This window comes from Scyliorhinus canicula, chromosome 17, assembly GCF_902713615.1.
Source record: "Scyliorhinus canicula chromosome 17, sScyCan1.1, whole genome shotgun sequence".
Classification (NCBI taxonomy): Eukaryota; Metazoa; Chordata; class Chondrichthyes; order Carcharhiniformes; family Scyliorhinidae; genus Scyliorhinus; species Scyliorhinus canicula.
In genome coordinates, this window is record NC_052162.1 from 115410589 (window position 1) to 115426070 (window position 15482).

The following is a 15482-nucleotide window of genomic DNA, read 5'->3' on the forward strand; positions in this document are numbered from 1 at the left end:
CCCAGTCTTACGTTCCAATGATACAAAGATAAGTAGGAAAGTAAATTGCGAAGAGGGCATAAAGAGGCAACAAAGGTATCTATCAAAGATCTATGAAAAGGAGAATAGTGTGGGAAAATGTGACATTGTCCATTGTGGCTGGAAGAATAGAAAGCTTATTATCTAAATGGTGAGAGATTGCAGAGCTCTGAGATTCAGAGGGATCTGGGTGTCCAAGAGCATGAATCACTAAAGGCAAGTATACAGGTACAGCAAGTAATTAGGAAAGCTAATAGAATGTTATTGTTTATTGTGAGAGGAATTGAATACAAAAGGAGGGAGGTTATGTTTCAGTTATACAAGACATTGGTGAGACCACATCTGGAGCACTGTGTACAGTATTGCTCCCATTTAAGGAATTATGTCAATGTGTTGGAAGCAGTTCAGAGAAGGTTCACTGGACTCATACGTGGAACTGGAGGCTGGACTTATAAGGGGCAACATGGTAGTTAGTACAGTTGCTTCACAGTGCCAAGAATGTGGGTTCAATTCCAGCTTTAAGACCATATGGCCGTAAGGCATAGGAGCAGAATTAGGCCACTCAGCCCATCGAGACTGCTCCGCCATTCAATCGTGGCTGATATTTTTCTCATCCCCATTCTCCTGCCTTCTCCCCATAACCCCTGATCATCTTATTAATCAAGAACCTATCTGTCTCTGTATTAAAGCCACTCAATGATTTGGCCACCACAGCCTTCTGCGGCAAAGAGTTCCACAGATTCACCACCCTCTGGCTGAAGAAATTCCTCCTCATCTCTGTTTTAAAGGATTGTCCCTTTAGTCTGAGATTGTGTCCTCTGCTCCTAGTTTTTACTACAAGTGGAAACATCCTCTCCACGTCCACTCTATCTAGGCCTTAGAGTATCCTGTGAGTTTCAATAAGATCCCCCCTCATCCTTCTGAACTCCATTGTAGCATTTTCCCTCCTATTGATGTCAGGCTAATGGGTCTGTGGTTCCCTGTTTTCTCTCTCCCTCCTTAAATAGTGGGGTTACATTTCCCACCTTACAATCTACAGGAACCATTCCAGAATCTATAGAATTTTGAAAGATGATCACCAATGTATCCACAATCTCTACAGCCGCCTCTTTCAACAGTCTGGGATGTAGAGCATCAGCTTTTGGGATTTATTAACTTTCAACCACATTATTTTCTCCAGTGCTACTTTTTCACTAATACTAATCTCAGTTCCACATGCTCACTAGTCCCTTGGTACTCTAGTGTTTTTGACAATTTCTGTATCTGCCTCCGTGAAGACAGACACACATTGTTTAGTTTCTCTGCCATTTCCTTATTCCCCATTATAAACTCTCCTGTCTCTGCCTGGAATGGACCCACATTAGTCTTTGCTAATCTTTTCCTTTACACATTCCTTTTCCAGTCAGTTTTTATATTTCTCGCCAGTTTGCTCTCATTCTATTTTCTCTTGATCAGTTTCTTGGTCCTCCTTTGCTGAATTCAAAAAAAAGTTCCCAATCCTCAGCGTTACTACTATTTCGGGCACATTATCAGCCGAATGGAATCTTGAAAAAAAATGAAAATCGCTTATTGTCACGAGTTGGCTTCAATAAAGTTACTGTGAAAAGCCCCTAGTCACCAAATTCCGGCGCCTGTCCGGAGAGGCTGGTATGGGAATCGAACCGTGCTGCTGGCCCGCTTGGTCTGCTTTAAAAGCCAGCGATTTAGCCCAGTGAGCCACTGAGCTAAATCTTGTTGGCCAAGGTGACATTACTTTTCCTGTTGGATTTTTGTTTCTCAAAGGAATCTATATTTGTTGTAACAGGTAATAATTCCTGAACTGCTAGCAATTGCCTGTCTATTGTCACACTTTTATTGTAATTTCCCAATCTACCACAGACATCTTGCCCCTCACACCGTGACAGCTTCCTTCTGCGAAAAACACCCAGATAAATTAAACAGAAGTACCAGGTAACCACCATAGCCCATCTCCATGACAACATGGCAAGCTTTGAGGGGTTCTAAACATAAATAGGAACAAAATATCATCCATCTTCAAAACACCCTTTCACTCTGATCCTTGTGAAATTTGAAAGCAGGTATTCACAACGAAGCTCAAAGATTATCAGGCCACTAGAGGCAAAGTTATGAGACCAGCCAGTCCAGCAGAAAGAAACCCTCCGACCCTCCCACTTCACCAAGTGTCAGAATGAATGAAATGCAGCCCTGAATGAAATTGAGAACAGAACCAATAACAGAATCCAACCGCTGTGATCAATTGTGAACTTGTTGGTGTCTCAGCAGGTGCAATGAATTACATAATCCCTTCCCACATTGAGAGCAGGTGAACGGCCTCTCCCCAGTGTGAACTTGTTGATGTTTCCGCAGGCTGGATAACCGACTGAGTCCCTTCCCACACTGAGAGCAGGTGAACGGCCTCTCCCCAGTGTGAACTCGCTGGTGACTCTGCAGGTTGGATAAGCGAGTGAATCCCTTTCCACACTGAGAGCAGGTGAACGGCCTTTCCCCACTGTGATCTCGTTGGTGTGTCTGCAGGCTAGAAAACTGAATGAATCCCTTCCCACACTGAGAGCAGGTGAATGGCCTCTCCCCAGTGTGAACTCGCTGGTGTCTCTGCAAGTCGGATAGCCAAGTGAATCCCTTCCCACACTGAGAGCAGGTGAATGGCTTCTCCCGAGAGTCGACTCGCTGGTGTGACTTCAGGCTGGAAAACTCAGTGAATCGCTTCTCACACTGAGAGCAGATGAATGGTTTCTCCCCAGTGTGAACCCGCTGGTGTCTCTGTAGCGTGGATGTATGTTTGAATCCCTTCCCACACTGAGAGCAGATGAATGGCTTCTCCCGAGAGTGATCTCGTTGGTGTGACTTCACGCTGGATAACTCAGTAAATTGCTTCTCGCACTGAGAGCAGGTGAACGGCCTTTTCCCAGTGTGAAGTCGCTGATGTTGCTGCAGGGTGGTTCAACGACTGAATCCCTTCTCACACTGAAAGCAGGTGAATGGCCTCTCCCCTGTATGAGCTCGCTGGTGTGTTTGTAGGTTGGATAGACAAGTGAATCCCTTCTTACACACAGAGCAGGTGAACGGCCTCTCTCCAGTGTGAATTCGTCGATGAGCTTCCAGCGTAGATGGGGCTCTGAATCCCTTCCCACAGTCACTACATTTCCACGGTTTTTCCATGTTCTGGGTCTCCTCATGTGTCTCCAGGTTGGATAATCAGTTGAAGACTCGTCCAAACACAGAACACATGTACGGTCTCTCCTCACTGTGAATGGTGTGATGTTTCTTCAGGCTGTGTAACTGGTTAAAGCTCTTTCCACAGTCAGTGCTCTGGAACACTCTCACTCGGGTGTGTGTGCCTCAGTGCTTTTCCAGTCAACTGATGTTTCAAATCTTCTTAAATAGACAGGGCGGGCAAACATTTTGCCCCCTACATTTAAAAGCTGATGATAGTCAGGGCCTGATGAACCTAGTTGCTCAGTCAGATCGGGATTGCTGTCTGTAATTCCTCTTCTTCTAATATCCTGTAAAAACAATTTAGAAACAACATCACTGTCAGTACAGGATAGGAATTCAGATCAAACAAATTTAGATTCTCTGGAACAGTCTTTCCTCTCTCATTCCTCAAAATCTGTAAATCTCCATCCCACACACTCTCCCTCCATTCTCACTCTGCTGTATCTAATATTCACCCTCCCAATTCTCCTGAAGGTGCTGATTCAGGGTGATTGACAGATCCCGGCTCGCTGCTTCCTGTCCTGGACTCCGAGATCATAAAAAATCGGACCTGCAGCCCATCGAGCCTGCTCAACCATTCATTGAGATCTTTGGCCGATCTACCCCAGCACCATTTTCTCACACTAGTCCCCATATCCTTCAATATCTTTAATATCGAGAATCCTAAATTACTTTAGTGTCCAAAACAAAAGGTTAGGTGGGGTTACTGAGATAGGTGGAGGCGTATCAATCTCTGTCTTGAAAATACTTGATGACTGAGGCTCCACGGTCTCTGGGGTAGAGAATTCCAAAGCTTCATCACATCCTCGAGTGAAGAAATCCCTCTTCATCTTGCCTTTCACTTAATTTTATGATCTATTCCCCATAACCCTTGACCCCCTCGTCAATCAGAAATCTGTCCAACTCAGCGGTGAATATATTCAGTGACTCCCAGACTCCACTGGTCCCTGTGGAAGAGAAATCCAGAGACTAACAACCTTCTGAGGGAAGAGATGACTGGAAATATATAACGTAGCCACAGTGCAATATTACACAACTGGAAATAATAATAAATATCCTTCATTACAGAACCATAAATAATATATCTAATCTGTACCATATAACAACACTGGACATTTCTCTGTCTGATATTAATTGACTGTCCCCTTAAATGTCAGCCATCGCCTGGGGAAATCAGCCCTTTAATTGTGAACATTAGGAAAGAGACCATCCTTTTAGCCAGACAAATAAATGTGTCAAGCTGAGGGAGCAAAGGATGTCAATGTCTTTAAGAATCATAGAATTTACAGTGCAGAAGGAGGCCATTCGGACCATCAAGTCTGCACCGGCCCTTGGAAAGAGAACGCTATCTAAGCCCACACCTCCACCCTATCTCAGCAACTCCACCTAACCTTTTTTTTTGGACACTAAGGGTAATTTAGCATGGCCAATCCACCTAACCTGCATATCTTTGAACTGTGGGAGGAAACCAGAGCACCCAGAGGAAACCCACGCAGACACGGGGAGAACGTGCAGACTCCGCACGGACAGTGACCCAAGCTGGAATGGAACCTGGGACCCTGGAGCTGTGAAGCAACAGTGCTAACCACTGTGCTACTGTGCTGTCCCTAAGAGAGGGAGAGAGAGAGATCTGGGCCAACCTTTCCAGAGTCTGCACCCTGCTGAATTCACTTCCTTTCTCTTCAGTTGCTGCAAGTCACCAATTGAAGGTCAGAATGAGAAAAGAAATCGAAAGGGAGGATTATTGATTCCCTCCCTGATATTGCACAGAGGAGAAAGTTTTACATCTTTTTTTATGATCAATTCTACAATGCAAAAGGACAAAGCTGAATACAGAACAATCAGCAATACACTAAAAATACTCCCACAATACATGCAAAACAGGAACCAATGAATAATCAATCCAAAACAGGAACCAATGAATAATCAATCCAAACAGAAACCAATGAATAATCAATCCAAAACAGAAACCAATGAATAATCAATCCAAAACAGAAACCAATGAGTAATCAATTCAAAGCAGAAACTAATGAATAATCAATCCAAAACAGAAACTAATGAATAATCAATCTAAAACAGAAACCAATGAATAATCAATCCAAAACAGAAACCAATGAATAATCAATCCAAAACAGAAAACCACTGAATAATTAATCCAAAACAGAAACCAATGAATAATCAATCCAAAGCAGAAACTAACAAATAATCAATCCAAAACAGAAACCAATGAATAATCAATTTTTTAAAAACCTGGTGCATTCAGGCCAGTGCACCATCCCCCCCCCCCCCCCCCCCCCCCCCAGCAGTCGCCCCCACAGAGGTGAAACATGTCCAACACATGTATGGGAAAGTATGTGTGAGAAAAGCAGAGGACCAAGCAGGCACACCTGTCGCATTGGAGGTAAGCGAAAAGCTGGGTCGTGAAGGATGGCTGGTTGGTAAAAATGGGTACCGGGCAAAACAGTTTGAAAAACACTGACTCAGTGACTCTCTTCCGCACACCGAGCAGATGAATGGTCTCTCTCCAGTGTGACTACATTGATGAATTTCCTGCTGAGATGAACCTTTGAATCCCTTCCCACAGTCCCCACATTTCCACATATTTTCTGTGGTGCGGATATCCTAATGTTTCTCCAGGTTGGATAATCTATTGAAGCCTCCTCCACATACAGGGCATAGGCACAGTCCTGCTGTTCAACGATTTTCAGGCACTCATCTGTCAGATCTTCTCGTGACACCAAGTTTCAGATTTCTGGCTCTGAATCCTCCTCACCTGATATCCGGTAAAAGGAGTTTGAAAAATTCATCACTGTCAGTACAGGATAGAAATTCAGGAGAAAAATCCTGGGCCAACATTTCCAGAGTCTTCACCCTCTCTTCCTGGATTCACTTCCTTTCCCTTCAGTTGCTGCAAGTCACCAATTGAAGGTGAGAATGAGAAAATAAATGGAAAGGGGGAGTTAAGAAAGTGTTTTACTGACAGATGTTGGAGACAGGAGGAGGTTTCCGTCTGTGTGAAGCTCAATCTTCACTCACACATTGGCTCGAGCTGAGTCCTTCCGGTCGCCCCGGTTTCTCATTGGCCAATCCCCCCGCTGACAGCCAATAAGGGGCGAAATCCCACTTGGGGGTGGGAGAGACTTTCCCCTCCAGCCGCGCTGAGCTGGTGTCCGATGGGAAAGGCTGGAAGACCCGGATGGTCAGTCCGCCGCTTTGTCCTGGTCCCCGCCTCACCCCCGCACATGCGCACCACGCCTCTTCCGGCTGACCTGCGCAGCAACTGAAGGGAAAGGAAGTGAATCCAGGGAGGGTGCAGACTCTGGAAAGCTTGGCCCAGGTCTCTCTCTCTCTCTTAAAGTCATTGACATCCTTTGCTCCCTCAGCTGGACACATTGATTTGTCTGGTTAAAGGATGGTCTCTTTCCCAATGTTCACAATTAAAGGGCTGGTTTCTCAGGAAATGGCTGACATTTAAAGGGTTAGTAAATTAATATCAGACAGAAATGTCCAGTGTTATATTGTACAGATTAGATATATTATTGATATTCTGTAACGAAGTACATTTATTATTATTTCCAGTTGTGTCATATTGTGCTGCAGCTACGTTATATATTTCCAGCCATCTCTTCCCTCAGAGGGTTGTCAGTCCCTGGATTTCTCTTCCACAGGGACCAGTGGAGTCTGGGGGTCACTGAATATATTCACCGCTGAGTTAGACAGATTTCTGATTGACCAGGGAGTCGAGGGTTATGGGGAACCAGTGGGAATTTGGAGAGAAAGCTGAGATGAGGGATTTCTTCGTTTGAGGATGGAATTCTCTACCTCAGAGGACTGTGGAGCCTCAGTCATCAAGTATTTTCAAGATCAAGATTGATCCGTTTCTAGATATTGAAGATATCAAGGGATATGGGGTATAATGTGGGAAAATGGTGCTGAGGTAGATCGGTAAATGAGCTCATTGAATGGTTGAGCAGGCTCGATGGGCCAAATGAACTACTGCAGCTCCTATTTATTATAATCTGTGTTCTGGACAAGAAGCGGTGAGCAAGGATCTGTTGAGAGAGTATGTGAGACAGAGATTTACAGCTCTTGGGGAATGGGTGACAGTAGCACAGTGGTTAGCACTGTTGCTCCACAGCTCGAGGTGTCCCAGGTTCGATTCCTGGCTTGGGTCACTGATTGTGCGAGTCTGCATCTCCCCATGTCTTAGTGGGTTTCCTCCGGGTGCTCCGGTTTCCTCCCACCGTTCAATGATTTGCAGATTAGGTTGGTCAATTGCCCTTAATGTCCAAAAAGGTTAGGTGGGGTCACTGGGTTCCGGGGATAGGGTGGAGATGTGGGTATAAGTAGGGTGCTCTTTCCAAGGGCCAGTGCAGTCTCGATGGGCTGAATGCCCTCCTTCTGCATTGTAAATTCTATGACAGAGGAAAGAATGTTCCATAGAAACTAGAATTGTTGTTCTGAATTTCTATCCTGTATTGACAGTAATGACTTTGTGAATTGTATTTCCAGGACATTAGAAGAGGCAGACTGATAGCAGAAATCTTACTCATATCTCAATCTGATGGAGTCACTCGATTCATTGGAACCTGAAAATTAGCAGCCTTTGAATCAAGAAGGAGAAATTTTTGCCGGATCTGTCACCTTCGAAAAATTGTAAACATCAATGCGACTGGAAAAGCACCGAGACACACACACACCCGAGTGAGAGTGTTCCAGAGCACTGACTGTGGAAAGAGCTTGAACCAGTTACACAGCCTGAAAAAACATCACACCATTCACAGCGGGGAGAGACCATACACGTGTTGTGTGTGTGGTCAAGGCTTCAACTGATTGTCCCATCTGGAGACATACAAGGGCATTGTCAGCATGAAGAAACCGTGGAAATGTGTGGACTGTGGGAAAGGATACAGAGCCCCATCTGTGCTGGAAGCTCATCGACGCAGTCACACTGGGGATAGACCATTCACTTGCTCTCACTGTGAGAAGGGGTTCACTTGCTTGTCCCACTTGCAGTCACACACTCGTGTTCACACTGGGGAAAGGCCGTTCACCTGCTCTCAGTGTGGTAAAGGATTCAGTGATTCAACCACCCTGCAGACACATCAGCGAATTCACACTGGGGAGAGGCCATTCACCTGCTCTCAATGTGGGAAGGGATTTAATCAGCTATCCAGCCTGCAGAGACACCAGAGAGTTCACACTGGGGAGAGGCCATTCACCTGCTCTCAGTGCGGGAAGGGCTTTACTCGCTTATCCACCCTGCGGACACACCAGCGAGTTCACACTGGGGAGAGACCGTTCACCTGCTCTCAGTGCAGGGAGGGATTCACTCAATTATCCAGCCTGCAGAGACATCAGAGAGTTCACACTGGGGAGAGGCCATTTACTTGCTCTCAGTGTGGGATGGGATTCGCTCAGTCAAGCAGCCTGCAGACACACCAGCGAGTTCACACTGGGGAGAGGCCATTCATCTGCTCTCAGTGTGGGAAGGGATTCATTAACTTATCCAACCTGCAGGTACATAAGAGAGTTCACACTGGGGAGAGGCCATTTACCTGCTCTCAGTGTGGGAAGGGATTCAGTGATCCATCTACCCTGCGGACACACCAGCGAGTTCACACTGGGGAGAGGCCATTCACCTGCTCTCAGTGTGAGAAGGGATTCACTCAGTTATCCAACCTACAGTCACATCAGCGAGTTCACACTGGGGAGAGGCCGTTCAGCTGCTCTCAGTGTGGGAAGGCATTCACTCGCTTGTCCAACCTGCGGGTGCACCAGCGAGCCCGGACCGGGGAGAAGCCATTTTCTTGCTCTGAATAGGGGAAGGTGTTCAGTGATCCATCCCAGCTGCAGGGACGCCAGCGCATTCGTACTGGGGAGAGGCCATTCACATGAGCTCAAAGTCGAAAGGTTTTTTTAAAAATATTTATTTTTTCTTCTTTTTCACATTTTCTCCCAAATTTACTCCCACCAACAGTAAACAATAATCAGTAACAAATATTTCAATCTCCATATCAATAACAACGATCCCATCCTCCCGCCAAACCTCAAAGATTAGCTCACACGTTCATATAAACAAACGACAAAAAGGAATTAGGGATCACCCATAGCCACATTAACACCCATCGCTACCCCCCCCCCCCCCCCCCCCAACAACCCAACTAATGTTCGATGTTATCCAGTTCTTGAAAGTGCATAATGAATAATGCTCATGAATTGTAGAACCCTTCTATCCTTCCCCTCATTCAGTCAAAAGGGATTTTGTAATTCACTGTATCTGCTGAGACACCAAGTTCACAATTGATCACAGGGGTTGGATTCTGATATTGTTTCTGTTCTCGGTTAAATCCAGGACTGAACCATTTCATTCTGACACTTGTTGAAGTGGGACTTGGAAGAAGGGTCTTTCTGTTGGACTGGCCGGTCTGATGAATTTGCTTCCAGTGGGCTGATGCTCTTTGAGCCTTGTTCCAAATACCTGGTTTCAAATTTCACAAAGATCACAGAGTGAATGGACATTTAAAAGTAAGAAAATATTTAGTTTGCATTTCTGTTTGGAACCTTCCCCCTCCGAAGCAGCCATGTTGCCATGCAGCTGGGCTACCCTTCCCCAAAGCAGCCATGTTGCCATGCAGCTGGCTACCCTTCCCCCCCCCAAAGCAGCCATGTTGCCATGCAGCTGGGCTACCCTTCCCCCCCTCCGAAGCAGCCATGTTGCCATGTAGCTGGGCTACCTTTCTCCCTCCGAAGCAGCCATGTTGCCATGTAGCTGGGTCACCCTTCCCCTCACCAAAGCAGCCATGTTTGCCATGTAGCTGGGCTACCCTTCCCCTCCCCAAAGCAGCCATGTTGCCATGCAACTGGGCTACCCTTCCCCCCCCCCCCCAAAGCAGCCATGTTGCCATGTAGCTGGGCTACCCTTCCCCTCCCCAAAGCAGCCATGTTGCCATGCAGCTGGGCTCCCCCCCCCCCTCCCCAAAGCAGCCGTGTTGCCATGCAGCTGGGCTACCCTTCCCCCCCCTCCCCAAAGCAGCCATGTTGCCATGCAGCTGGGCTACCCTTCTCCCTCCGAAGCAGCCATGTTGCCATGTAGCTGGGCTACCCTTCTTCCTCCGAAGCAGCCATGTTGCCATGTAGCTGGGCTACCCTTCCCCCTCCCCAAAGCAGCCATGTTGCCATGTAGCTGGGCTACCCTTCCCCTCCCCAAAGCAGCCATGTTGCCATGCAGCTGGGCTCCCCCCCCCCCCCCTCCCCAAAGCAGCCATGTTGCCATGCAGCTGGGCTCCCCCCCCCCCCTCCCCAAAGCAGCCATGTTGCCATGTAGCTGGGCTACCCTCCCCCCCCCCCCCCCCCAAAGCAGGCATGCTGCCATGCAGCTGGGCTACCCTCCCCCCCCCCCAAAGCAGGCATGTTGCCATGCAGCTGGGCTACCCCACCCCCCCTCTCCCCAAAGCAGCCATGTTGCCATGCAGCTGGGCTACCCTTCCCCCTCCCCAAAGCAGCCATGTTGCCATGCAGCTGGGCTACCCTCCCCCCCCCCCACCAAAGCAGCCATGTTGCCATGCAGCTCGGCTACCCCACCCCCCCTCTCCCCAAAGCAGCCATGTTGCCATGCAGCTGGGCTACCCTTCCCCCTCCCCAAAGCAGCCATGTTGCCATGTAGCTGGGCTACCCTCCCCCCCCCCCCCCAAAGCAGCCATGTTGCCATGCAGCTGGGCTACCCCACCCACCCCCTCCCCAAAGCAGCCATGTTGCCATGCAGCTGGGCTACCCTCCCCCCCCCCCCCCCCCCCAAAGCAGCCATGTTGCCATGCAGCTGGGCTACCCCACCCCCCCCTCTCCCCAAAGCAGCCATGTTGCCATGCAGCTGGGCTACCCTTCCCCCTCCCCCCAAAGCAGCCATGTTGCCATGCAGCTGGGCTACCCTTCTCCCTCCGAAGCAGCCATGTTGCCATGCAGCTGGGCTACCCTTCCCCCCCTCCGAAGCAGCCATGTTGCCATGTAGCTGGGCTACCCCCCCCCCCCCCCAAAGCAGCCATGTTGCCATGTAGCTGGGCTACCCCCCCCCCCCCCCAAAGCAGCCATGTTGCCATGCAGCTGGGCTACCCTTCCCTCTCCCCAAAGCAGCCATGTTGCCATGCAGCTGGGCTACCCTTCCCCCCTCCGAAGCAGCCATGTTGCCATGTAGCTGGGCTACCCCCCCCCCCCCCCAAAGCAGCCATGTTGCCATGTAGCTGGGCTACCCCCCCCCCCAAAGCAGCCATGTTGCCATGTAGCTGGGCTACCCCCCCCCCCCCCCCCAAAGCAGCCATGTTGCCATGCAGCTGGGCTACCCTTCTCCCTCCGAAGCAGCCATGTTGCCATGCAGCTGGGCTACCCCCCCCGACAAAGCAGCCATGTTGCCGTGCAGCTGGGCTACCCTTCTCCCCCCGAAGCAGCCATGTTGCCATGTAGCTGGGCTACCCTTCTCCCTCCGAAGCAGCCATGTTGCCATGTAGCTGGGCTACCCTTCCCCCTCCCCAAAGCAGCCATGTTGCCATGCAGCTGGGCTACCCTTCCCCCTCCCCAAAGCAGCCATGTTGCCATGCAGCTGGGCTACCCTTCCCCTCCCCAAAGCAGCCATGTTGCCATGCAGCTGGGCTCCCCCCCCCCCCCCCCTCCCCAAAGCAGCCATGTTGCCATGCAGCTGGGCTACCCTTCCCCCCTCCCCAAAGCAGCCATGTTGCCATGCAGCTGGGCTACCCCCCCCCTCCCCAAAGCAGCCATGTTGCCATGCAGCTGGGCTACCCTCCCCCCCCCCCAAAGCAGCCATGTTGCCATGCAGCTGGGCTACCCTTCCCCTCCCCAAAGCAGCCATGTTGCCATGCAGCTGGGCTACCCTTCCCCCCCCCTCCCCAAAGCAGCCATGTTGCCATGCAGCTGGGCTACCCTTCCCCCTCCCCAAAGCAGCCATGTTGCCATGTAGCTGGGCTACCCTCCCCCCCCCCAAAGCAGCCATGTTGCCATGTAGCTGGGCTACCCTTCCCCCCCTCCCCAAAGCAGCCATGTTGCCATGCAGCTGGGCTACCCCCCCCCCCTCCCCAAAGCAGCCATGTTGCCATATAGCTGGGCTACCCTTCCCCCCCCCCTCCCCAAAGCAGCCATGTTGCCATGTAGCTGGGCTACCCTTCTCCCTCCGAAGCAGCCATGTTGCCATGCAGCTGGGCTACCCTTCCCCCTCCGAAGCAGCCATGTTGCCATGCAGCTGGGCTACCCTCCCCCACCCCAAAGCAGCCATGTTGCCATGCAGCTGGGCTATGGTGGTCACATGGTTCTTTTGTTTTCTTTATCAAGAAGAAAACTCACCGGGTATGAGGGGCAAGTTGTCTGAGGTGGACTGGGAAACTAGATGGGAGACAGGGAATAGCTAATATTTCAGGAATTATTAAATCTATACCAGGGGTCAGTTAGCTCAGTTGGTTAGATGGCTGGTTCATGATGCAGAGCGACACCAGCAGCGCGGCTTCAACTCCTGTCCCGACTGAGGTTATTCATGAAGGCCCCGCCTTCTCAACATTGCCCCTCTTCTGAGGCCTGGAGGATGGTTAATGTGGTTCCACTTTTTAGAAGAATGGTTTAGATAAGCCAGGGAATTACATAAGATCTAGGAACAGGAGTCGGCCATCTGGTCCCTCGAGCCTGCTACGCCATTCAATGAGATCATGGCTGATCTTTTGTGGACTCAGCTCCACTTTCCCGCCCGAACACCATAACCCTTTATTCTTCAAAAATTTATTTGTCTTTATCGTGAAAACATCTAATGAAGGAGCCTCAACTGCTTCGAAAGGCAGAGAATTCCATAGATTCACAACCCTTTGGGTGAAGAAGTTCCTCCTAAATTCAGTCCTAAATCTACTTCCCCTTATTTTGAGGCTATGCCCCCTAGTTCTGCTTTCACCCGCCAGTGGAATCAACCTGCCCACATCTATCCTATCTATTCCCTTCATAATTTTATATGTTTCTATAAGATCCCCCTTCATCCTTCTAACTGCCAACGAGTACAGTCCCAGTCTACTCAACCTCTCCTCGTAATCCAACCCCTTCAGCTCTGGGATGAATCTCCTCTGCACACCCTCCAGCGCCAGTAAGTTCTTTCTCAGGTAAGGAGACCAAAACTGAACACAATACTCCAGGTGTGACCTCACTAACACCTTATTCAGTTGCAGCATAACCTCCCTAGTCTTAAACTCCACCCCTCTGACAATGAAGGACAAAACTCCATTTGCCTTCTTAATCACCTGTTGCACCTGTAAACCAACTTTTTGCAACTCATGCACGCGCACACCCAGGTCTCTCTGCACAGCGGCATGCTTTAATATTTTATAATTTAAACAATAATTCCTTTTGCTGATATTCCTACCAAAATGGATAACCTCACATTTGGCAACATTGTATTCCATCTGCCAGACCCTAGCCCATTCACTTAAACTAGCCAAATCCCTCTGCAGACTTCCAGTATCGCAGACCAGTGAGTCTCACATCAGGGCCGGGATTCTCCCCTACCCGACAGGGCGGGGGGTCTCGGCGTTTTGGAGTGGCGTGAACCACTCCGGCGTCGGGCCTCCCCAAAGGTGCGGAATTCTCCTTGAGCCTGGGAGAGCACATTTCCACTGAAATGATCCACAAAAGCTGATGAAGGACATTTATTTTACCCTGGAGAGTAAATATTGTTTTTCCCCCACTACAGGTAGATCTAAAATAAATACATTTGTCTCTAATCTGTTAGAGTGGGCCAGTGCGGAGATACCTACAATATATGGATATTGTGTATGAAAATATGTATGATGTTGACAAAATGGAGCATCACAAACTAAAGGGGCATGATGGGTTTTGCATTAATCAGAGATGCAGACAATGAGCTGCTGAGTCGGGCCTTTCATCAGTGGCACAGGCAGCAGCGTGGAGTTCCTGTTAATTGAATTGCTCGGTTAGAACCAAACAGTGCAGAAGGAGGCCATTCGGCCCATTATGTCTGCACCTAACAAAGAACAAAGACCTCTGAGAAAGCACCCTATCTAGGCCCAGTTTCCCACCCTCTCCCCACAACCCCACCGAAGCTGCACACCTTTGGAATAAGGGGCAATTTAGCATAGCCAATCCACCTAACCTGCACATTCTGGTGCTGTGAGGCAGCAGTGCTAACCACTGTACCCACTTTTTCAAAGACCTGAGACAGAACTGAGATAAGGGGTTCCTCGGTCAGATCGTACATTGTCCACACCCAAGGACAGTTGCTAAGATGTCTGGGAAATATCTTGAGGAAGCACCTAGCTGAGCATGCACTGATCATGCAGCTACATCATGCCCAGTTACTGAAATCATTGGATCAATATTTAACATGTAATCTATAACCATGAGGATTGGATTGTGTGCAGAATCGATGGGCTGAGTAACTGTATAAATATTGATGATTTTCTTTGTTCAGTGGAGATGTACATGTTGAGCCCAGTGACTCGCTCCCCGCCGGTGTTAAATCAATAAACTGTTTGACCATTGGAGCAAACCCGAGTATCGAGTCATTCTTCCGGATTCGTTTGTGATAAACGTTTCACAGAGTCTACAGCACAGGACCAGGCCAGTCGGCTCAATTTGTCTCTGTCAGTATTTATGCTCCACATGAGCCACCACTCACCCCTCTTCATCTCCCTCCATCAGCATCTCCTTCTATTCCTTTCTCCCTCATGTATGTATCTAGCTTCCCCTTCAATGTATTCATGCTGTTCACCTCAACCGCTCGCTGTGGGAGTGAGTTCCACATTCTCACCACTCGCTGGCTAAAGAGGTTTCTCATCAAATCCCTGTTGGATTATTGGTTGGATTATTGAACCCCTTCAGAATCTTAAAGACTTCCATCAGGTCACCCTTCAGCCTTCACTTTTCCAGAGAAAAGCAGCCCCAGCCTTTCCTGAGGGTGAAATGTTCTCAGTTCTGGTATTAATCTTGTGAATCTTTGTTGCACCTTCTCCTTTCCTTTTTCTAAATGGAGATGACAAATGTTGACAGTGCTCCCAGTGTAGTCTGACCCTGGCTCTAAACAAGTTGAACAAAACCTCCCTGGTTTTCAATTCTATCCCTCTGGCATGGAACCTTATATATGGGCCCCACACTTTAGGAAAGACGTGAAGTTCTCAGAGAGGGTGCAGAGGAGATTTACGAGAATGGCACCAGGGATGAGGGACTTCAGT

The 15482-nt window shown here is 48.9% G+C and overlaps 1 protein-coding gene and 1 pseudogene across 1 annotated transcript; one reads left to right on the top strand and one right to left on the bottom strand.

Moving 5' to 3' along the window:
* Positions 1 to 1100: 1100 nt before the first annotated feature.
* Positions 1101 to 2979, bottom strand: LOC119952233 (gastrula zinc finger protein XlCGF7.1-like; the record flags this gene model as incomplete). Its single annotated transcript, XM_038775885.1, has 1 exon — positions 1101 to 2979. A coding segment is annotated over one exon (708 nt), but the record flags the coding sequence as incomplete, so codon positions are not given.
* Positions 2980 to 6465: 3486 nt separating this feature from the next.
* Positions 6466 to 15482, top strand: part of LOC119951543 — a 67000-nt pseudogene continuing 57983 nt past the window's right edge.